Source organism: Pinus tabuliformis, chromosome 7 (genome assembly GCF_031772625.1).
Source record: "Pinus tabuliformis cultivar Carrire ecotype Pingquan chromosome 7, CPIR1, whole genome shotgun sequence".
Classification (NCBI taxonomy): Eukaryota; Viridiplantae; Streptophyta; class Pinopsida; order Pinales; family Pinaceae; genus Pinus; species Pinus tabuliformis.
In genome coordinates, this window is record NC_142293.1 from 1,543,401,539 (window position 1) to 1,543,426,065 (window position 24,527).

General features: G+C 37.3%; 1 protein-coding gene across 1 annotated transcript in view; it reads left to right on the plus strand.

Moving 5' to 3' along the window:
- Positions 1–24,527, plus strand: part of LOC149253776 (peptide deformylase 1B, chloroplastic-like) — a 260,645-nt gene that overhangs the window by 170,966 nt on the left and 65,152 nt on the right. Inside the window, exon 4 of the mRNA XM_089460018.1 lies at positions 17,617–17,727. Coding sequence (XP_089316144.1) covers positions 17,617–17,727 — 111 coding nt within the window. The remainder of the gene's footprint in view (positions 1–17,616; positions 17,728–24,527) is intronic.

Here is a 24,527-nt window from a genome sequence, read left to right on the forward strand (position 1 = left end):
CCAATCCCGGCACATGCAGCACATTGGTTGCCCGAAGTCGCTCTCATGCTTCGGTTTGAAAAACTATGGTACCTCTTCCTACTGGAGTACACTTCGCCTTATTCCCCATGGTGATTTGAAAATTCATTCTTTCTTCCTGATAATATGAAAAACATTCTTGGATTCCTGTCATATGCCAGGAAGCTCCACTGTATATGTACCAAACCTCCGAGGAGGCAGAGCTTGCAAGGCAAGCGACTTCTTCCAATCTGGAAGCTAACATCGAATATTTGTCCCTTGTGCATCCTTCTGAAAATCTGCGCGAGTCCCTTTGATTGGATGCCTTTGCATCATGCTCTTGACCCATAATCGATTTTTCTTTCCTGTTGTCGGATCTTTGCTCCGATACCATGTGAAAATTTCTAAACTGAAATTATATCACTGCAGTAACTGATTTATTTCACCTACTTATTATTCTCAATAAGTTATTTACGAAATTCCTTCAGGAAATATTAAAATAAATTCTACTGCGATTATCACACAATTACCCAGAGAAAAAAATACATGCACAAGAATCAAACACATCGACACAATTATTTTTGGACAATTGTCCTCGGAAAAACCCAATGCGGGAAAACCGGTGTAGCAGATGAGGGCTTTATTAATATTCAACAACAATTGCTTTTACAAGGAAAGATTTTTACAGAGAATTGAAAGAAAACACCTGAGACTCTCTGTCTGAGACTATCTGACACTTTGGAGACCCTGCTCCCACTTCTGTGTCACCCCTGCATCACTTTGATTGACCTAGCGTGGCTCTGTGTCACCCTGCATAGGCCCTGCGTCTCTCCTTCTGCGCTATCTTCCACTGCCCCTGCGTCACCTCCTCCCTTATCTCTGCTTGCTGCTGAAACCCTCCTCTTCCTCCACCCTGCAACTCCCTTTGAAATCGATCTCCTCTTCCTTGAGAATTGAATTTCCTTGAGATACTGAGTATCTGCCAGTGTATCTCCAAATGACCCTCAAGTCTTCTCTTATACTTTTCCTGTTGATGAATCAACGACAGAGATTAAGTTCCTAATCAACGACTAAGATTAAAACAGATTTGATCCTCGTCTCTTAGAAGCTTCTCATCCTTATCTTTATTAATACCCATTAATATTTTTATTTTCCCAAGTTTAGACTTAGAAACCCATTAAAAATATTAATTGTTTTAATAACTCCTCATCCGGATGGAATTTCTCAAAATTATTTCTGGATCTTGAAGATCTCATGTGGCCTAGCCCCTCCTCCAAATTTCAAGGCTAGAGCACATCCGATGCTACCACAAGTCAACAATTTGAAGAACAACTTGAGCATTTGGCCATTTGTAGGTAAGTCAAGTGGTTCACCATCCAATCTGCTCAAGTGGAATGAATTTGGTCCAGCGATGTCTTGGATAATGTACGGTCCCAGCCACAAACTGTCAAACTTCTTATGTTTTCCTGGTTTTTCATTCTTGTGATCCCAAAGAAGTACCATATCTCCAACCTGCAAAGATCTAGATCGAGATGATTTATCAAATCTTTTCTTAATGTTAGATTGACTTTTACACATATTATCAAAAGCTTTCCTACGAGTTTCATCCAACTCCACAATCTGATCAATTATGTTTTGGACAACATCTTTATCAGTAGAAAAATGTTGAAGGAGTTGATAAGCTGGCAATTTAAGGTGCACAGGTAGAGTTACATCTGAGCCATAAACTAATTCAAAGGGACTTTTACCAGTAGCTTTTTTCTTAGTAATTCTATCTGCCCATAATGCATACTTGATTTTGCTATCCCAGGACCGCTTATTATCTCCTACTATCTTCTTGATAATGGTTATAAGATTTTTATTACTTGATTCAGCAAGGCCATTACCCTGAGGATAGTAATTAGATGAATGAGATAATACAATGCCATACTTAAAGCAAAAAGATGAAAACTCTGAAGAACTAAAAGCCTTGGCATTATCAGTGGTGATTTTAGTTGGGACACCAAATCTAGTAATGATGTGATTTTCAATAAAATCCATAATAACCTTTTCAATGGCATTCTTAGCAGGAATGACTTCTACCCATTTAGTGAAATAATCAGTAGTAGTCAAAATCCATGAGTAGCCATTGCTAGAATTTTCATGGAACTTCCCAATGAAGTCCAGACCCCAATGTTGAAAAGGTGCCTCAATAACCAGAGGTTGTAAGGTCGGGGCAGCAAGCTTCTGTTTCCCAGTGAACAATTGACAAGCCTAGCAACTTCTAACAAACTTATGCACATCAGAAAAAATTGAAGGCCAATAATAACCAACTCTCAGAATTTTGTGGGCAGTAGTTCTAGCAGCATAATGACCACCACAAAATCCTGAATGAAACTCAGAAATCAACTTCTTGGACTCAATTTCATCAACACATCTAAGTATAATACCTTCAGGATTTCTCCATCCGAGGCCATCCTTCATAAGGAAATACTTAGTTGCTTTTAATCTAAGAGCCCTTCTTTTATGAGCAACTAAATGATCAGGACATGTAAGATTTAACAAATAATGAATGATGTCCTTGTACCAATCATGCTCTCCTAATCTTTGCAGCTCAGGTGAAGATGAATCGTTAAGACAAATCAAACCAAGAGCTTTTTCATTTCCTTCAGTCAACATTTCAGCCAATCCTTGACCTTTGACCAGCTTAGTGGGTCTAATCTCCAAGTCATACTCTTGGATCTTAGTAACCCACCTAGCACGAGTCCCTAAGCAATTAGTCTGAGTTAATATATCTTTAATAGCTGAATGTGGGACAAAAACAATGATTTTAGAATAACCCACATAAGTCCTAAAATGATTAAGAGACTTGACCAAGGCATATGCTTGCTTTTTCGTGGTAGTATAATTTAATTCATAATTTTGAAGAGCTCTACTCATGAAAGTAATAGGCTGTTCGTGACCTTCCTTATTCTTTTGTAACAAGACACCAACAATTGTATCTTCTGAAGCAAAAGAAAAGACCATGAAATCTTTAGAATAATTAGGGCTAGCCAGAACAGGAGCTTTTGCAATGGCACCTTTGATTTCTTGAAAACCCTTTTTACTGTCTTCTTTCCACAAAAAATTAGCATCTTTCTTAAGAAGACTTAAAATAGGTTTGGTTATCTCTGCGTAATTTGGAATAAATCTCTTAAGAAAGTTGGTCTTTCGAAGGAAAGACTGAAGGGATTTGAGATTATGAGGAAGAGGAATCTTTTGGATTGCCTCAACCCTTTCAGGATCTATCTTGATCCCATCTTTTGAGATGATGTGACCAAGTAACTTCCCTTCAGTTACTCCAAATACAGATTTAGCAGGATTCAAGGAGATTCCAAACTCTCTACATTTGTCAAAAACTTGCCTAAGATGACCTATATGACTGATACCATCCTTAGAAAAAACCGTAAGATCATCCTGATATATCTCAATGATTTTACCAATTAAACCCTTAAAGGCATAATCCATGGCCCTCTGAAAGGTAGCTCTAGCGTTAGTTAATCCAAAAGGCATTCTAATATATTCAAATGTACCCCATGGTGTGGTGAAAGTAGTTTTGTGCCGATCTTCTTTCTTAACCCATACTTGATTATATCTAGAAAAACCATCTAGCAATGACATCATTCTTGAACCCGTTACTCTTTGCAACATAGTCTCCATGTTTGGCAAAGGGTAATTATCCTTTTTACATGCTAGATTAAGATTTCTAAAATCAACACAAAGTTTGATTATACCATTCTTTTTCCTAACAATCACCAAGTTGGAACACCATGTTGAATGCCTAGTTTGAGCAATAATACCCGTTGCAAGCATCTTTGAAAGCTCCTTTTGAACTAAGGGGGCCAACTTAGGATTTATTTGCCTAAGCTTTTGACGAAAGGGTTTAGCATTTTCATCTTTTAAAGGGATAGTGTGCTCCATGACATCTTCCCTATAACCTTTTAACTCATCATAAGAAAATGCTAAAACATCTCTATATTCATGAAGTAAATTAACCAACTTTTTTCGCTCTTCATCACTAGTACCTTTACCAATTTTTACAATCTTAGGGTCACTAGAGGTACCAATATTTACTTCAATGAACTCCCCTAGATCCATCTTAATTTCATCTTTTTTCTTTGTAGCATCATGACGATCAAAATGTTGCTCCAAAGCTACAATGTTCCTGGGAGTAGGATTAGTTATATCTTCATGATTTTCAGATCCATCCTCTTTATAACTAACCTCAAAATTTTCAAATTCATCCAACTTATTAAGAAAGCGAATCACCTGTCTTTCATCATCAAAAACCTGCCAATGCTCCATATTGTCAGGTACAAAAGGTCTAAAAATAATCTCCATTTTAACCTTATCCTTCAACAATTCATTAGATAACTGCAAAGTAGATGTTGCTACATCAAGCTCATCAACCAAGTTATTCTTTTCTCGAGGGATAGCTTCCAGATCCAGAGCATCAAAACATTCCATAGTATCCCATACAGCATTTCGATAGTTTATTAATCTTTGATTCTTACAAGTAAATTTATTCTTAATTTGCATGATAACCAAATCAGAATCTCCCTTGATACTAAGTGACTTAACCTTCAAATCCTTTGCCAATTCAAGACCCAACAATAGAGCTTCATACTCGGCAACATTGTTGGTTGCTCCAAACTCCAATCTATAGGAAAATTTGAAAATATGACCAAGGGGAGACTTTAATACAATTCCCGCACGTTTACCATGCCTAGAAGATGCACCATCGAAATACATATACCAAACCTGATTCTTTAGATCACCCATCTTCTCATCAACCTTGACCTTTGGGGGAACTATATAGTTAGATAGAATGGCATAATTCCTAAGGCTAGGTTGTTCCTTTATTATTTCATTATGGGGACTCGTAGGATCTTCAACATGGAATCTTCTCTTGGGCTCTTTGTTAAGTCTAACAAATCCATCCCCTGTAGGAGAAGGAATCATAGCATATGTCCGATCCATCTGAAAACTTCCACCTAGACCAGAGGCCCATTTTCTAGACAACAACATGCCCCAAGCATCAGGAACATCAATTACAACTATGTCCATTACAATTAGTATGTCAGGGTAAACTGATAAATGAACTTGTAAATCCTTAATCAACCCATGAACTTCAATCTTCTTAGAATCCATGGCACATATGTTGTAGTAAGGTCTAGAAATTCTTAAGTTAAGTTGCTCTATGACCCTCTTGGTCATAACACAAGCCGAGGCACTAGAATCCAACATGAAGTTATACAATCTATAACCATTAACCAACAAAGTAATAAAGAATGGTTGATGATCTTTGTTATCTGAATCCATACTTTGCAAATATATGGGGGCATCCTGATAGACAGTCTCAGGAGCCTTTTGTTGAGAAACATTCACATGAGGAGCTTCAATGGATTTTAATAACTTAGCCTTTTGGGAAGGAATCTTCAATATCTCGGTGATAGGAACCCAAATTTTTGCATTATTAAACCAACTTCCCAAATCAACATCCAAACTAGAGCTTGAACCAGGGTTAAAACTTCGAGGGGGAATTTTATTTCCACTTTGATCCTTATCCCTTCTTTGATAAGTTAAACCCTTATCTTTCGCAATTTCCAAGACTTGCTCTGGAGAAGGCTTTTCACCAAATAATTCAACCATCAAATCCTTTTCATGATCAAAATTATTTATACTAAAAGAAGATGTAGAAGACCTGACCTCTTGACTATTTTCTTTAACTTCCATCCAATCCTCCATAGATAATGAAAACTCCTTGCCAACCACATTTATTTGATTACTTGTTCCAAACATCCCACTATCCAAAATTCTCTTAACAGTGGGCAAGTAGCCTCTTCATGAAGAGCATCACAGGCCCTACAATAAGGAGGAGTTTCATCCACAAGATTAGCAGATTCGAGAGGATTTGGAGGTCTATGCTCATTAGATGGGCCTTTTCTTTGCCAAGCATTATTATTCTGATTATTATTATTATTTCTAGGTTGGGAACTTTGGGCTTGAGACCTTTCCATTTGGACCAACCTAGACTGCAAGGCACTTATTTCCTTAGCATGGTTAGATATTAACTTCGCCTGATTTAACTCCATGCTTTCAAGTTTTTGTAACAATTTTTGCATAGGATCATCATCAGATTCTTTAACCTCTTTTCCTTTAGGTTCTTTCAATTTGGTTGAAGCCCTATCAAAACCTGGGATTTCAGACTTCCCAGATGCCTTCTTATCCTTTTCAAGCTCTTCAGCTAAAGTCTGAGAAACTTTATAATCACGATTCTTAGCCCGTCTCAATTCATAAGAAGTATTAGGACAAAAAGCATCAATGTAAAAATCCAAAAGAGATTTATCAGGAGGCTTATAATCATGAGGCAATTCCTTAATGATACCATTAAATCTCTTATTAAATTCTTCTATGGTTTCATTTTCCTTCTTCTTTATGACACTGATAGCCTTAACTAGATGCCTTTCTTCTCTCTTATCTCCATACTTTTCTTTAAAGGCATTAATAATTGATTGCAATGAGTCAAATGAATTATCAGGCTTTTCCATAAACCAATCCAAAGCATCTTCCTCCAAGGTAAGAACAAAGAGGCTCATTTTTACATCTTCATGATTATAATCAGCAACTCTCGCATACTTACCTACCCAAGAACCAAAGCTTTCATATGAGCATCAACACTAATTGCATTATTTCCCTGAAAAGAAGGCAATTTATTAATCCCATTCTCCGGAAGATCATTAGGATAACCTTGAATGTTAGCAAAGTTACAAGGGGTGAACACGTCCATGATGTCGTGCTCAGTCGGGTCAGAAAAAGCAAATGGATATCAGAGAGAGCTTCTTGTCCAAGATTAACAAGAAGTCAATGGGAAGAGAGCTTGTGTAATCGTACTTTGAGAGCCTTTCAGGATCAGGAGCAGGACTAACCAAGCTACTTGGATGTCTTCTAGTACACACTCTTGTAGAAGATAAAATAAATGGAGTCGCCACTCGGACAAAAATATAATTTCAGATAACCAAGATGCAAGGAAGAAAGTTAGTAAAGAACCAAGGACAAGGAACTTGTCTCAAGGAAAGATGAAAGGATGAGAAATGAGGAGATGAAAATGATTAAGACGAATGTCGCAAAGCCAAAGTCCAAAAAATTGGTCTCCAACGACAACGCCAAAAATGTTGTTGCATAGAATGTCTAGGCACTGCAACAACGACTCAGATCAGGGGTTGTCAGCGTGATTCCCAATCTCTCCGTTTAAGCTATCTCCCAACAACAGACTAAGTGAGGTAGACCCTACGGAAATGGATGGAAGAAGGACTAGTTGGGAACCAACCAATCTGGGAGACACAGTTAAGCAACCAAATACTCGTTTTAGATTAAGCAAGATTTTAAAGGATTAGATTAGATTTAGACGATTGATACTAGTGCCTTATGGAGTCAACTATCTTGCTGAGAGAATTTAGGACAAGTACTGGAAGGATAACTACTACTTGGATGAATAACTAACCTATTTGACATGTAGTTCCTAAAACTAATGTGAAATGCAAGATCTTGGTTAATTTTAATTTTATGCTTATTCTAAGTATGTCCTTTGATGTTTGTCTGTATTGGTAGAGAAAAGTCAAGGTGAAGCACACAAGGGTGTGATTAACGATTCCTCTCCTTGAAATCTAACGTACCCAGTGCCTCCAACGCTGCAGAGGCTGTGGCTCTGACGATTGCAAGGTCACCGTTTTAGACACTAAAAATACTAGACTTCTCAAGAGAAGACACAAAGGTGTTCCTATTTTTCTTTCAACCAAGCTTATGCTTGGAGGTCGATTATTAAATGCAAAATTAACTTAGAATGCAGAATGCAAGGAGGATTTAAAAGATGTTTTAGTGAAACAAGATTTTAAAGACTCAAAGCACTTAGATTATGATTTATTCTGAGTTAAACGCTAAGTACTTAAGCGAAAATTTAATGAAAAATCCCAATTATGTAGATGCTCAATATACTCAATTTCAAGAACCAAAAGATATACAATTTTTCACAAGTCCACGATAAAGTACTCAATAAAAATGCTGATCACAATTACTTGAAAATTCTCAAAACTAATTATTCAAGAAATATCCAATAACTCAAGTAAATAGATCCAAATTTAGAGTTAATTTCCTTCTTAGATAGGGAACGATCTCAATAATTGTCAAGCATCAAAACTTAGCTGAAGCATGCAAATAATGAAAGCCTAAGCACTTAAATTTCAATGATTTAATATTCAGGATAACAATGAAATTTAGATGCTAATTAATGCCAAAACACCTCTTCAAATAATTCTGGAACTTATTAATTTTTCTAATGTCTCAAATCCAAAAAAATATTTTTTCTCCTATAGTCAAACGTAGAAAAATTTTAAAAATTTATATGTTGCCTTGACTATAGAAAAATTAAAATTTTTACCCCACAAAATTTTTAAAGATTATAGGCCTAAAAAACCCTTATCACAAAAACTCAAAAAAGAACTTTAAATTAAAATTTGTGTCACACTTTAGCAAGTTTAATGTGATAAATGAAAATTTGATTTTTTAAAGGGGCAAAAGTGATGAACGATTTTTAATGTAGTGAATGTTTATAAAAAATTGAAGATCTAGTTTTTTTTAAGGTCTAAAGGCCAACTTTAAAAAAAATTAAATTGAAATATTCATGCATTAGAAGAGATTAAGTTGACGCGAGGGAGAATGAGCTATGCAGGTCGAGGGACGCTCGAGCAGTGAGGAGGAGAGCGATGGAGTTGCCGAAACGCTGGTTGAGGGAGGAGCTCACGCGGGAGGATGAGGGAGGAGTTAGGGTCACAGTTTATGAAGAGCGAGGAGTGGGAGGCTAAGCAATGAGTGAGGGTCACGGGTAAGGAAACGTGATGTAGAAAGGAGAAGGGACGCAGACTAGGAAAGGAGAAAGCACCTCGAGATGGCAGAGGAGAAGGGACGCGCTGTGAGGAAGCAAGGAAAGAGGGACGTAGAGGAGATAGGGACGTGGATGGGAGAGTGATGAAAAGACTAGGTGAGGAATATAGACAGGGTTTAAGGCAGCGATTGGAAGAGAGTTTTAAAGAGAGGCTAAGAGGGACCTGAAAACTGAGGGGATGCAGGCAGAAAAGGACGTTGGACAACGTATAGCTGAGAAGAAGCTAAGGGCTATCAAATAAAAATAAAAATTTTATTTAATTTTTTTTGCCCAAAATCAATTTTTGAAACTGATGTATTTCCACTTTAAATTTGCCCTCGGAATTTAATATGAGAAACTTCAGATCTGAATCTTCAAATGAATGATTTAGTCATTTAATCCCTGCACACAAAATTTTGAGGTTAAATCTTGCTCTCTAGGGCCTAGATCTGCCTCAAAACCCCGAATTTTCCTTGACAATTTCAAATCTAAACCTGCACAAAACAAAAATAAAACCCCAAATCCCACATATATACAAAAAAAATTAAATTGAAACCCAAATCCCCAAGTTAGAAAATAAAATTTAAATTTTTTAAAGATTTATACTATTAAATTTACAGATCTATTAGATCCGAGGAGTATGAGTTCAACTTCATTCCTAGATCTGTAGATTTCAGGTTCTTTCTAGCCAGATCTAACTATTTAGCACAATTTATTAAAAATAAATAGTTTTTTTTAATTTAGGTACTAGCTCAGAAAATCCCTACAAGAAGAAATTCGTCAGATAATCTTAAGATTTTAATCAGGAAGGCTCTCTAGATTTTATGTCTCAGGAGTCGACTGGTCCAACCGAGGACTTTCCCAAACGTCCAATTTCTGAATATGAATGATTTTGCACACTTAGAATTTAAGTTGTTAAATCAATAGAGATACAAAATAGCAATTAAATTTTCAAAGATTAGAGATACCTGCTAATCAAATCAAATTATAATGCTACTTTAAACCCAATAATCTAAGCAAGATACCTGTGCAATAGATTACTCTATGAAAGCTATTAACCAACAACTTATCAAATAAGATCAACAAAATATTAAGAACAATATTACCATAAAGCACTAGAGAGGAACACTGCCATCAAATAAAACCCCAAAGACTTTGCGTTGTATTATTCTAGAAAAAATATTACAAGAGAGCTTCAAAAGCTAGTACATGACTCAATGATCGGATCCTTTGATGTGACAAATGACCTCTAATTTATAAATTAATTCTCCAATGGCTAGTTAGCTTGATCCCCGTCAAAGTAATTTCGACCATTTAATTATCTTTTAATCTCCTCTGTCGAAATTATTTTATTTTTGAGGAAATTCGAATTTTTCATTTAATTGAATTTTAATCAACTCAAAATTAATTATTTTGAGTTGATTTCCTCAAAAAATTGACTTTCACTTAACTACCAAGGCTCAAGGATTCAAAATCTCTTGAAATTTTCAATATTCCCTTGGCTGGGGACCTCCAAAAATTAATTCTTCTAGAATCCACGAATTTTTTAATTTGGAGAATTAATTTTTCCCTAAGGTTTAAAATTAATTAAATTTATGGCTTATAGTTTTAATTATATTTGCCAAAAAATTTAATTAATTGACTCATGAGTGGATTAATAATTTTTCCAACCCTCAAATAATTTAGCCATGGTGTTTAAATATGAGGGACTATGCACTAAAATATTTTTTACATCAAGATATTACAATTTAATATATGAAGGGGGAACACCCGTTCGTTATAGACCCTCAATTATTTACCCAATTCTGTGACTCAAATATGATCTAGTAGACCAAGTAATTTGTAATAAAACAATTTAGCCAATTAGCTTAAATTACTCCCAAATTACTTTTACAGAAGACTCGACTAGAACACTAGGACTTACCTAAGATCTTGACAATAAAATCCACCCTAGCTTTGGGGTGAGGTTGGAGGGAAAAACTTTGCCGATCATCTGTATTTAGAAACACACATGAATCGGTGAGACGAAAAACCTCCTAGGATAGAAATCGTCACCAAAAAAATAGGATTACCTAGGTTCTTACATACATAGATGGTCTTACTAGGATCATTTACATTAAAAACTTGCAAAATGGGTCTACAACTTTTACAAAATGATGACTGAAGATGATGATGAAATCTGGATAATCTTCACTGCCTGAGCATGATGGAGTCTTCTTGCGAAAATGCACACTGCTATAGGGTAGTTGACGTGGAGTGGTCAGCACATCTAAAGCAAGTAATCCCCATCATTATAGTTTCTCCTTTGAAAAGGCTCTTGGAATCACTACCTTTACACCATTGATATATTTTTCCTATTGATTTCCTTAACATTAGGACTCCTCCTATCAGTGAAAGTCCGTAAAGTGCAGGGAGCTTTAGCTGAGGTGATAGTGGGCTATTGCTCCATTGTTGCCACTTGACCTAGTAGTTGCTCTATAGGAACCCCTCTTGGCACCCCTGCTAGTTTGAGCGGTAACAAGGCTAATACCTCAGCACCATAACGGATTCTACTCCGAAATCTGGCCAAACTGGGCCACACAAAATGCCCCTGCATGAACCTTTGCGCTGCCTTTGTGTAGGAAAATTCACATTGCCTCTAGAACACGTTGAATCATGTAGCTTTGCCTGTCTCTGCCCCGGGAAGTGACTCGCTTGGCCTCTTGGAATTTATCCTGGCCCTTAGCAACTGAATTGACTCCTCCTTTGGCTGAATCAAGCTCTCTTGTGAAGCCCTCCTATGCAAGCCTTGTGCAACTTCCTAAGGAAAACTTGTCCTCCTCTCAACTGACTCTTCCAGATCTGGAATCCTCCTCCGGAAATCTGCTATTGATCTCCCTCTTGCTCCTGCTTCCTTCTGGCTCGAATTCTTCTGGCTGAATGTTGCTCTCTGGAAAATCGATCTGCCAAGGAAACTCACTCTTCCTGTGTGTTCTTCTCCAACCCCATCGACCTCCTCTTATAATCTCCAGTTGGATCACCAACGACCACGATTAAGTCCTTATTAATGGCTGAGATCATTTCTGAGTTGATCCATGTGAGTTTCTAAAGAATTCTCACCTTTATCAATTAATTCCCATTAATTAATCGATTTCCCTAAGTTAGACTTAGGCATTTTTAATTATTGATTAATTAATTTAATTGAGTTGTTTCTCAGTGGAATTTCTAGAAACGATTTTTGGGTTCTGGAGATCTCATGTGTTTTAACCTCTCCACAAAGTTTGAGACTAGAACACCATCCGATGCTACAAAAATTAACAATATGTTAATGACTTGTTTCTGAAAGGAGCAAGGAATCTCATTAATCAGTGTAAGAGGGAGTTGACCTCTGAGTTCGAGATAAAGGATCTAGGCTTGATGCATTATTACTTGGGATTAGAAGTATGGTAGAAGCCAAGAGAGATCTTCCTTGGTCAAGGGAAGTATATCATTACGATCCTTCAAAGATTTAGGATGATGGACTGCAAGTCCATGCCTACTCCCATGGTGACCAATCTGAAGAAGCTAAGAGACTTTGATTCAGATTTGGTGGATCCCTCTATGTACTGATGATTGATTGGTTCATTGATGTATATGGTTAATAGGAGACCTGATATTTGCTTTGCATTGAACACTCTGTGCTAGTTCTTGGTGGAATTGAGACATATACATTGAATTGCGGAAAAGCATGTGTTGAGATATCTTTGTGGCATAGTCAATTATGGATTGTGATATGTCTTAAACAGTGAAGTACAATTGCAAAGATTCTCAAATTCTGATTGGGCAGGGAGTGCTGAAGACGGGAAGAGCACATCAAGATGTTGTTTCAGTTTGGGTTCGGCTATGATCTCTTGGATGAGCAGGAAACAAACATCTGTCGCACTCAACACTACAGAGGCTGAGTATATTGCAGCTAGTTTCGCAAGTTGTGAAGCAGTATGGCTTCAAAAGCTACTTGCAGGATTGTTTGATTTGATGCAGGTACCTACTGTGATATATTGTGAGTCGTGACAATCAAAGTTCCGTGAAGCTTTTGGAAAATCCAGTTTTCTATGATAGGTCGAAGCACATTGAGTTCAAGTACCACTAGATCCAAGACATGGTACAAAAGGGAGCAATGAAGCTCCAATACATTTCTACAGACGAGCAGGTTGCTAACATTCTCACCAAGCCTCTACCTAGGATGAAATTTGCATACTTCAGAGACAAGCTTGGAGTGGTTGAGAATGCCTCCCTTGTTGAGAGGGAGTGTTGATGTTGTAGCATCAAGGGGCAGACATTCTCCTTAGGTCAGGATATTGACAAAGCTATTGACCAGGGGCCATGTAATGTGGCTAGGGAGAATGGATCAGAGAGCATTAAGGCCTAGAGTGCTCCCTTAGTCAGAAGGCTCTGACCATATTGCCAAGAGGTACTTGGCTAGTGGGTAGAGTGAGTGCCTTTAGCATCGGGCAAGTGTATTACCATTCAATTGGCATGCAGGAATCGTAATTTCCCATGGGTTCACCATTTTTTTTGTGGTCAAAGGTATTGAACTTGCTCTAGGTGACGACTAGTTGAGTTGGTGATCTAGGACTAGTCTTGTTGACCCTAGAAGGCCAAAAAGTATTTGGCTAGTCGGACCCCAGAAGGCCTTTGGCTAGTGGATGACTAGATCCACTTTAGTAGGTAACTAGATCCCTTTGCATGATGTTGATGCAGGATGCTTTTCACATAAAGCAGATGGATACATTAACATAGTAGACTCATTCAATCTTTTCTACAGAAGGAGAATTTTTTCAACAAAGTGGACATCTGAAGATCTCAAGATGAATACCTCCCTAGCTAAGAGGGAGTGTTCATTTTTTGGTAGCTACGATTGATACTCAAATTAAAAAGAAAGCAAATTATTTTTTAATTCATGTAGTTTCCAAACAGTCAGGTTGGCCCCATTAGTTGAATAGGTTTGACCCTTGGTCAAAACCCACCTACATTGACTAATATATGTAGACCATTTGACTTCCTTCCTTGGCATCAATTTTTGGATCACACAACAACAACATATCTTCTGTTCACATGTGCGAAGGGGAGAGAGAGAAGAAGTTTGAAGTTTGATCGAGCTTAAGGATCTGTTTGACCAGTGTTGACCAAGTTCCTTTCTGATCAATTTGACTGCAATTTTGACTAGACTATCTAACCGAAATTCTGAGCTTTTGATCGAGCTTCCTTTTGGACAGAGTTGACCAGTGAGTTGACCGAAATTCTGGTAGGAGACCAAATCTGTTCTGGGCAGAGTTGACCACAGTTGACCAAATTCTATCTAGGGCAGTTTGATGGCAGTCTGGGTAGAGTTGACCGAGATTTCTGGGCAGTTTTACTAGGTTTGACCTTGTTAGTTTATGTGGTTAGGGTTACCAAGTTTGATTGGAAAAACTAAATTGTACCTTTGTTGAATAGAATAATAACTTCTCCTAGAAAAGATTGTTGGGTTTTCTCCCAGGGTTTGGTTTCCCAGGTGAAATTTTTTTGGTGTCTACTGTTCTATTGTATTTTAGTTGAATTTTTAGAAGTGTAATTGCTTAATGATAATCTTGAAAGTGCAAAAATATCATTAGAAGTAATTATCAGTAGCAGAAAATTGTGCTTGTCTACTTAGCACTAGAAAATTAAACTTTAGGTGACCTGAACTGGGAAGCCTTTTGTGTGGTGAAAATCCACTAAAGCACAGGAGGTGCTGTTTGTTGTGGTGACACTGGGCCTCCACCTCAATGTTGTCCCTTGGTCTAGTTCTTGTCTTGTGAGGCTGCTCACAAGACCTGCTAAATTTTGAGGCAACAAGAAGAAACCCAAAATGTCTTTCAGATACTAAACGAAAATCTAAATATTGGAACAAATTGTATGAGACAACAAGCTGACCAATGCAGAACATCAAGCGAATTTGAGGTTGGAAAATGGGTGTTTGTTAAGCTTCAACCTTGCAAACAATTATGCTTGAAGTAGCAAGGAAAAAACAAATTGGCATCAAAGTTCTATGGACCATATCAGATAAACAAAAAGATCAGCCAAGTAGGATACAACTTGAGCCTTCCTTATAAAAGCTGCATTCACAATGTTTTACATGTATCTTGCCTCAAGAAGGCTCTAGGTAAGCACCAAATAGCACAAAAGACACTCCTAATATTATGATGAAGTGAAGATCATTTTGTTAAATTTTTTCGCTGTTATATGTTGTAACAATCACTTAACAAATTCTTCTTTTGATAGCATTCACTTTTTCAATTTATTTCAATCACCCAATAATAGTAAGCAATTGTAGATATAACAGTAAACAATATGCACAATAGCAGACAGCCAAGATCAAATGAGACACAAAAATTTAGGTCAAAGATCAAGGAAAACCTCACAAGGGGGAAATTCCAACTAGATTTTTCTTCTGTTAGATGTTCATCAAATGTTCAACAAAGATACATAGTCCAAGTACATCCAATAACCAGTCAAAGGTCAAAGCCTTGACTATCCCAATCAATAATCCAATATCCAATCAAAGAGGAGCAATATAGTCAAATCTGGTCAATCAACAATTCTGCAATTTTTCAGCCCTGTCAAAGTCAAAGTCAACAGAAGTCAATGCAGCCCTAATCAGTCAAAGTCAACAGTCAAATCTGCTCCAAGAAGTTAAGTCAACCAGTCAAAGAATGTGGTCTCTTTTGCTCAGTCAAACCTGGTCAAAACAGTCAAAAAATTATGCCCACAAGTCGGTCAAAGTCAAAGTCAACCATGTGGAAACCCTAGCTTCAGATCTGTGGTCAACGCTAGTCAAAGTGCCCAGAAAATATTTGTCTTCTCTCTCTTGAATTCGGCCTCTAAGAACAGACCAAAAATCCAAGTCAAACCAAGTCAAATCACCCAAAGTCAACACTGGTCAAAGATGCTAAAACAGAATAGTCAATGCTGTCGCAGAAATGTCCCCTCTCTCCTTCGCACGTGTGAACTCAGACCCTGCAATTTCAGACCAGATCAAACCAATGAAGAAGAAATGAATGTGTGATGTGATGCCTCCAAGTGATGCCAAATGAGGTCTATTTATATGTGGTTTAGGAGTTCGAATTTCCTCTTCAAGGCCAAATTGTATTTTTGAAGGTGACTTGGACTCACATAAAAAATAATATTTTTCCCATGTGCAAATTTAATATTTTCCAAGGGCCGGTGGGGCCTCCTTAGGGTTTGATGGGCTTCTCCAAAGAAGGAATTGCTCCCTCAGCTGCGAATTTTCAACACATTTTAGAACTGGAAGGAATCATTACCACTAGAGAAAGAAATTATGATCATGAGTAATTAAAGAATATCTTATTAAGTGGAAGAACCTACCGGAAGAAGAAGCATCTTGTGACGCAGAAGATTTTCATCAACAACATCCCTCGTTGCCTATGCTTTGAGGAAAAAACATTTCTTTTGAGGGGAAGACAATGTTATGTATAAAATTAACAAAATAAATTTAATAATGTAAATATATTAATTATGTAGAGGGGCATGATCAAAGATTATGACCCCTTGCTAAAAGGCACCAAAGGCTATGTTTATTCCAAGGCCTTAATTGTAAAAAACATCATTTAACAATCAATATCTATATATATATATATATATATATTATTGTGTATCCAAATTTGCTGCAAAACATCCTACCATGTGTGATTGGATTTGTATTTTTCTTAAGTTATCTACATTTGAGTACATAGTCACACTTAATGACACAATAGAAATAAACACAACAATTTCAATGATTTCCACATTTAAAGTAACAGAGGTTTGTGCTGGTGAACCGAATTGGCCATAGGTTGATTGATTATTGATCATTTTGGTATTAGAGTCCAAGTTAAAGAACACTTGGTGAACAACTTGCATGGTAAACTGCTGTAATGAATGCTAGATAAGTGGAGAGCCATTGTTGCAAAATCTAGAAAGAAGTAGCCACCAAAAATATCAGGAACTTTTGATGAAGGACATTACGAAGAAGACTCTGAAGACAGGATATCTTGGCTGGGACAGCGCATTGCTGTACTGACTGAAATTGTGACACAACTTTTAGCAGGGAAGGATGAAGAGTGACATATCCAGCAAATCCTGAGCACAAAGAAAAAAGCGTTGGCAAACTCAAGGGTGAGAAGCTTGGAGACTCGGGTAATATTGACTCGTTTCCTCCGACTTCTAACATTCCATTCAAGGTTGATGCTGAAAATTTCAGTTGTTGGTTAAGGCAATTATAGGTATATTTCAGCTTGTACTATATACAAGAAACCTAAAAGTTTTGTTTTCCCCTTTTGGAAATATCTGGACATGCTTTGTTATGGTGGGAGGGCTATATAGATACCTTATAGCTGGGCAAGGAGCCTATGGTGACATAGGAACAGAACAACTCCTCAAATGGCAATATCTCGAGCAAAAACTAGGAGAATGTGTTCAAAAGTATTTTTTTCTTGTACTATTGGAGTGCTATTTTTGTTTCACTCTGCTGTTGATTGGTGTAGTTTGTAGATTTATATTTTATTCAATGATAAAATTTTGCTTAAAATATCCCGCACTGAACTCATATCTTCCCTGCCATGCAAAATTCAATGTTTCTTATTTGGTGATTTTGATTAATGCTTACTTGAGTTTATTCTGATTTTGGAATTGAATATGCACAGCGGCCTATCTCTGTAAAAATCAAAGCTTGGGACACTAAGGGAAAGAAATTCATTTTGAGTTTGAAAGAGTTCAATGCAAGGATTTTCCAGCATGAATATGATCACCTCCAGGTTTGTTTTACTGCATGAGGATCTTAAATTGTGCCTTTTCTTTGGAGTAGGATTTTTAGTTTCTAGTTTGGTCTTGTGGATTTCCAACCATCATGGGAAAGTGGATCAAAGAGGAAATCACATGAAATATGAAATGTTTCAATTGTGTAGTTACTTCTAAAGGGTGCTTAAATTCTAATGGATATATATGAAGTTATGACTGTATGTTTGAAAACCTCAAATTTAGAATACCATTTGTCTGAGCTAAGCAATATTCTAACTTTTAACTACAACAATGGAGGATGGATTTCTTATCAATGGTTGCGTGTGTATTTGACTATATTGCAATTGATGGTCTTGCAAATATAAGGTGGATACTTTCTGCTAGATTCCTCGCAAGATCAGTCTCGTGGATCTCTTCTTATGACACAAAAGAAAATGTAACATTCCCACTAGATATTACCCTTGCAACCCTTTTTTTCAACTAGCTATGAACATCCATGCTGCATTAATACAGTACAAATACCCACTTTAATATCCAGGATAAATACTTGAATCTTGCACCTCTCCCATGCAAGAGCAAAGACTTTACCAATTGGTCATGAGGTAATCCCCTCTATTGTTAAACTTTCTGCATAGAGTATATGCTAACCCAGCTTCATGTAGAAGAGATTTGCCTTGTGGGAGCAAATCTAAAATATTTTCTGATGTTTCTTTATGTACATACATAGGTTAGGGATATATCATATATCTGGTTTATAATTTTAGGCCTGTTGTTTAATTATAACTGGACAAATCCAATCTAATAGCTCTTACTCTTGGGTTCTACACTCCAAATCTCTACCTCATAGATCCTTGGAATATAGCTTCCCTTTAATGGAATGACCAGTTCATATTCCTTCCATTTTAGCTAGCTACAGGTCAAATGTGTATGATAAATTGGTACAGGCCACTAAGATACTTTGAAGCCACTAGACAGTGATCAGTGTCCAGGTGCAGCAAGAGGATATACAGGGATACAGAATCCAATGCTTTCATAAAGCAACTGCCACTTCTTTATAGTGAGCAATATCCAAATCATAGAAAGACAATTTACATATTACAGAGGACCCTCAAATTTCATGATCATAAAATGCAGTAATAAGCTTGCAACCCTTGCAACCCTTTTTTTCGACTACCTATGAACATCAATGCTGCACTAATACAGTACAAATACCCACTTTAACATGCAGGATAAAGAGTTGAATCTTGCGCCTCTCTCATGCAAGAGCAAAGATTTTACCAGTTGGTCATGGGGTAATCCCCTCTATTGTTAAACTTTCTGCATAGAGTATATGCTAACCCAGCTTCCTGTAGAAGATATTTGCCTTCTGGGAGCAAATCTGAAATCTTTTCTGATATTTCTCTTTATGTACATACATATGTTAGGGATATATCTGGTTTACAATTTTAGGCCTGTTGTTCGATTATAACTGGACAAATCCAATCTAATAGCTCTTACTGTTGGGTTCTACACTCAAATCTCTACCTCACAGATCCTTGGAATATAGCTTCCCTTTAATGGAACGACCAGCTCATATTCCTTCCATTTTAGCTAGCTACAGGTGCAAATGTGTATGATAAATTGGTATAGGCCACTAAGATACTTTGAATCCATTGGACAGTGATGAGTGTCCTGGTGCAGCAAGAGTATATACAGGGATACAGAATCCAATTCTTTCATTAAGCTACAGCCACTTCTTTATAGTGAGTAATATCCAAATTATAGAAAGACAATATACAGAGGACCCTCAAATTTCATGATCATAGAATGCAGTAACAAGCTTGCAACCCTTTTTTTCGACTAGCTATGAACATCAATGCTGCATTGATACAGTACAAATACCCACTTTAACATGCAGGATAATGACTTGAATCTTGCACCTCTCCCATGCAAGAGCAAAGACTTTACCAATTGGTCATGGGGTAATCCCCTCTATTGTTAAATTTTCTGCAAAGAGTATATCCTAACCCAGCTTCCTGTAGAAGACTATGCGTTGTGGAGGCAAATGTGAAATCTTTTCTGGTGTTTCTCTTTATGTACATACATAGGTTAGGGGTATATCTGGTTTACAATTTTTTTCCCGTTGTTTAATTGGACAAATCCAATCTAATAGCTATTATTGTTGGGTTCTACACTCCAAATCTCTACCTCACAGATCCTTGCAATATAGATCCCCTTTAATGGAGTGACCAGCTCATATTCCTTCCATTTTAGCTAGCTACAGTTGCAAATGGGTATGATAAATTGGTTCAGGCCACTAAGGTATTTTGAAGGCACTAGACAGTGATCAGTGTCCTGCTGCAGCAAGAGTATATACAGGGATACAGAATCCAATGCTTTCATTAATCTACAACCACTTCTTTATAGTGAGCAATATCCAAATTATAGAAAGAAAATATACAAAGGACCCTCAAATTTCATGATCATAAAATGCAGTAATAAGCTTGCAAGAGATATTGATCTTAGACAATGATCTATATATTGTACAACAGGAAGGTTGAATCCATTATTACAGCCACTAATTAATACATGATGAGGATTATAACAGAGAACATGAAATTCAAACCAACGTTGCACGAAGCGGGGACACAGAAGCGTCATTTTCCAAAAATCTAGGAAGCGAAGCGTCTACTATATATATATATATTTATATTTTTTTTGCATTTATATTCAAAATAAACATCCCAAATACCAAATTAGTTGTAGAAGACATGAAAACATGCATATTTTTACATAAATCAAGATAGATATGGCATCCATGATTCCATTGTACATCAATGATTAATTATTCGAGCATCAACCATCTATATTCTAGCAATTACAAACATACATCAAATTTTTAAGCATATTATAAAACATAAAACATTTAAGCATATTATAAAACATAAAACATACAACATAATATCTAGCGAGTGGGCAATTGTCAACATTAGTCATGTCCAAAATTCGAATAATAATGTTTACAAAATAGGCCACTTGGCCACCACCAAGACAAAAAAGTTCAAATTCACAACAAACCTACAAGTCTAATCATGACAAAAGTAGTAAATTGTGAATATATCTACTAATCTCTCCTCCTTCCACCACGAAGAGTACGTGGCGGTGGGCCTCCACGTGGCACTGAAACTAATGAAGACGAAGCCCTACTGTTGGTGTTGAACCATGGAACTTGGGAATCATGGGACTAGATGGGGGTGGCATCTCAACTCGATCATCATCATCCTGGATAAGAGCATCCTCTAAGTGCTCTAATCACAACCAGTGTTGTTAAAATCGCGATAAAATCGCGATTTTATCGGAAAAGCGCGATTTTTTCATTTACCCGATTCAAATCGCGATTTTTATGCATAAAAATCGCCACTTTTTTTTATAACGATTTTTATCGAAAAAATCGCGAGTTTTTGAAAATATCGCGATTTTTTCGAAAAAATTGCGATTTTTAAGGAAAAAATCGCAGGCCGTCGGGGCAGCGGGCTTTTTATATGCAAAATCGATTTTTTTTATGTCATTTTGCTGTTTGCGCGCGGAGGAGGAGGAGAAGAGGTGAGGGAGAGGAGCTGAAGGGTTTCCGTCGGATTTGGGAGCGAATCGAAGCGTTTTTAAGAGGAATCCAAGCCTAGATCACCAATTTGTCCATAAAAGAGGTATGTAGATTAATTTTTTTTGGTTTTGCTTCTATAAAAACTTTGGTTTTCATTGTTTTTAAAGAATTTTTTGAAATTTTTCATTGATTTGGGATGGGTAATTTGTTATGACTATGAGAACCAATTTGTTATTTTTATTTTCTCATTTTTTTTAAACATTGTTTATTTTTTTTGAATTTTCATTGTTTTTTGGCATTTGGTTGGGTAACTTGGGTTTAGAAATTGGGATTTTGGAAATAATTAGCTTGTAATTTTGCAAATGCTAAATTGTAATTTGTATTATCATTTATGTAATCCTAAATTCCTATTTCCTAATCCTTATTTTTCCATAGGTTTGCAAATTCAAAATTCAAAAACAAACATGCCAAGGAAATTGGATCCTTTCTGGGAATATGGTGACCCTAAAACTCCGAATGATAGACAAAACTTGTATTGCAAGTTGTGTGGAAAGGAAATATTCGGGGGGGTGTACAGGTTGAAGTTCCACCTTGCACAAATCCCTGGACGTGATGTGGGGCCCTGACTAAAGACAAATGCTGAAATTATGCAAAAAGCCATGAGAGCATTGGGAGAATTAGAGCACACTAGAGACGCCAAAGAAGAACTAAAAAGGTCAGCTGAAGGAAGTGGGCCAAGTGGCACAGGTTCTACTGCAGCGTCAGTCAATCCGGTAGCTGCATCATCATATTTTGTTCCTCGAACCACACCTGGTTCACAACCAACTATTGGTTCAATGCTAAAAAGAACTGAAAAAGAAAAAGCTGACAAGTTGATGACAAAATTTCTCCTCTGGAGTGATATTCCTTTCAGCATTATAAGGAATAATCCATTTTTCCAACCTACTATTGATGCTATTGCCAGTGTTGGCCCGGGGTACAAACTCCCTTCTCTTCATGATTTCAGAGGCCGGCTTCTTCAAGATGAAAAGCGTGACTGCACCCAAAGATTGGAGGATTTTAGGGCATCATGGGCACAAACAGGATGCACTGTTATGTCAGATGGTTGGACTGACCAAAAGGGGAGAACCCTTATAAACTTCTTGGTTAGTTGTCCCAAGGGGACTATGTTTATCAAATCTGTTGATGCAACTCATCAAATCAAAGATGCAAGAACTTTATGTGATTTGCTGGATGTGTTTATTTTGGAGGTGGGTGCAGAAAATGTTGTCCAAGTCATAACGGACAATGCTGCAAATTATGTTGCTGCTGGTAGAATGCTTATGGACAGGCATCTTGCTTTATTTTGGACACCTTGTGCTGCCCATTGTATTGATTTGATGTTAGAGGACATTGGGAAAATTCCCTTTGTCAAAGAGGTTGTTGACTCATCAAAAAGCATCACAAAATTTATTTACAATCACACATCTGTGCTTAGCTTGATGAGAAGATTCACCAACAACAAAGAGTTGGTGCGCCCCGCCATTACACGGTTTGCGACGAGTTTCATATCTCTTCAATCCCTCTTGAATTCTATGTGGGATTTGAAGAGAATGTTTCTTTCAGAGGAGTGGCGTGCTTCGTCAATGAGCCGCAAACCAGAAGCAGAGGCCGTCTGCAGACTAGTTTCATACCAGGAAGACTTCTGGGCGGGAGTGCAGGAGGTGTGCGCTGTTACAGAACCTTTGGTAAAGGTTCTTCGGTTGGTTGATGGTGAGAAGCCCGCAATGGGCTATTTGTATGAAGCCATGGACAGGGCCAAAGAAGCCATTCGGTCCTACTATGATGACAAGGGAGATGATGGGTTCCAGAGACAACTCCTTCTATGGAAGGTCATTGATGAGCGATGGAACAATACACTCCATCGTCCAATTCATGCTGTGGGGCTTTTCCTGAACCCTGCATTTTCTTATGCATGTGGGTTTAATTTTGATGTTGAGGTCGTGGAAGGATTATTAACCTGTGTCCAGAAGATGGTGAGATCTTCAGAAGAACGTATGGAGATCTCTAGACAACTTGAGCAATATAAGTTGTCAGGTGGCACATTTGGCTTTGAGATGGCTGTCATTGATAGGACGGTTAAAATGCCAGGTATTTTTTAGTTTGTACTTTGTAACTTTGTTTCAAATTTCATTGTTTCTTCAAATTCCATTTTTTTCTTATGTTTATTTAAAATTTTATTTGTAATTTTGTTGTAGACGCATGGTGGAAGATGTATGGTGGCAGAGTACCCCTTTTGCAAAATCTTGCCGTACGCATCCTCAGCCAAACATGCAGCTCCTCGGGATGTGAGCGCAATTGGAGTGTATTTGAAAAAATACACAACAAGAAGCGCAATAGGTTAACACTTAAACATTTAAAATATTGCAAATTTCCAAATAAATTTTTGAATTCATTAAAGTTTTAAACAATATTTTTTTTATAATATTAATTATTAATTATTAATTTATTATTTCATGAACTTTGTACAGGTTGGAGTCCCATAGACTTAATGACATGGTCTATGTCTACTACAATCTTCGATTGTGGGTGAAACAACTAGAGAAGACACCTGATACGGAAGCCATCTCATTGGATGGGATTGACACCACTGCTGAATGGAGGGTTGAGACCGAGAGGCCTCTCATGGATCCCACTGAGGATTGGTTAGTGCAGGATGAGGAGGGGGAGGAGGAGGAGGAGGAGGAGGAGGAGCAGGAGCAGGAGCAGGAGGAGGAGGAGTTGGAGGAGCAGGAGGAGGAGGTGACACCGCCTACCCGGGCTACCCGGGCTACCACTACCAGAGGACGTGGTCTCCGTCCACCTCGGCCTCCTGTAGCTGCTACTACTAGTTCTTCAGCTTCTAGAGCACGTCAGACTCCACTGCCATTTCCACCACCACAGGCACCAGCTTCTACATCTAGAGGGAAAGAGAAAGTTGTGCCATTTTCTCGCAAGAGGGGCAGAGGAAATCAATAGGATTAGACTTTCATTTTATTGTATATGACATTATGACATGATGAGATACATTATCATATTTTTTGTTGATATTTTGAGGCTGAGTTGGACTTGGGACTCAGGACTTACTATTCAGGACATGATTCAATGTTATGTGTGATTTTAGCGCTAGAAATGATATTAAACATCTTATATATTAGTTTTTTTATCATATTTATGTGTCAATGTATTTATTTTATGTTGTAGATGGTTTAGATATTA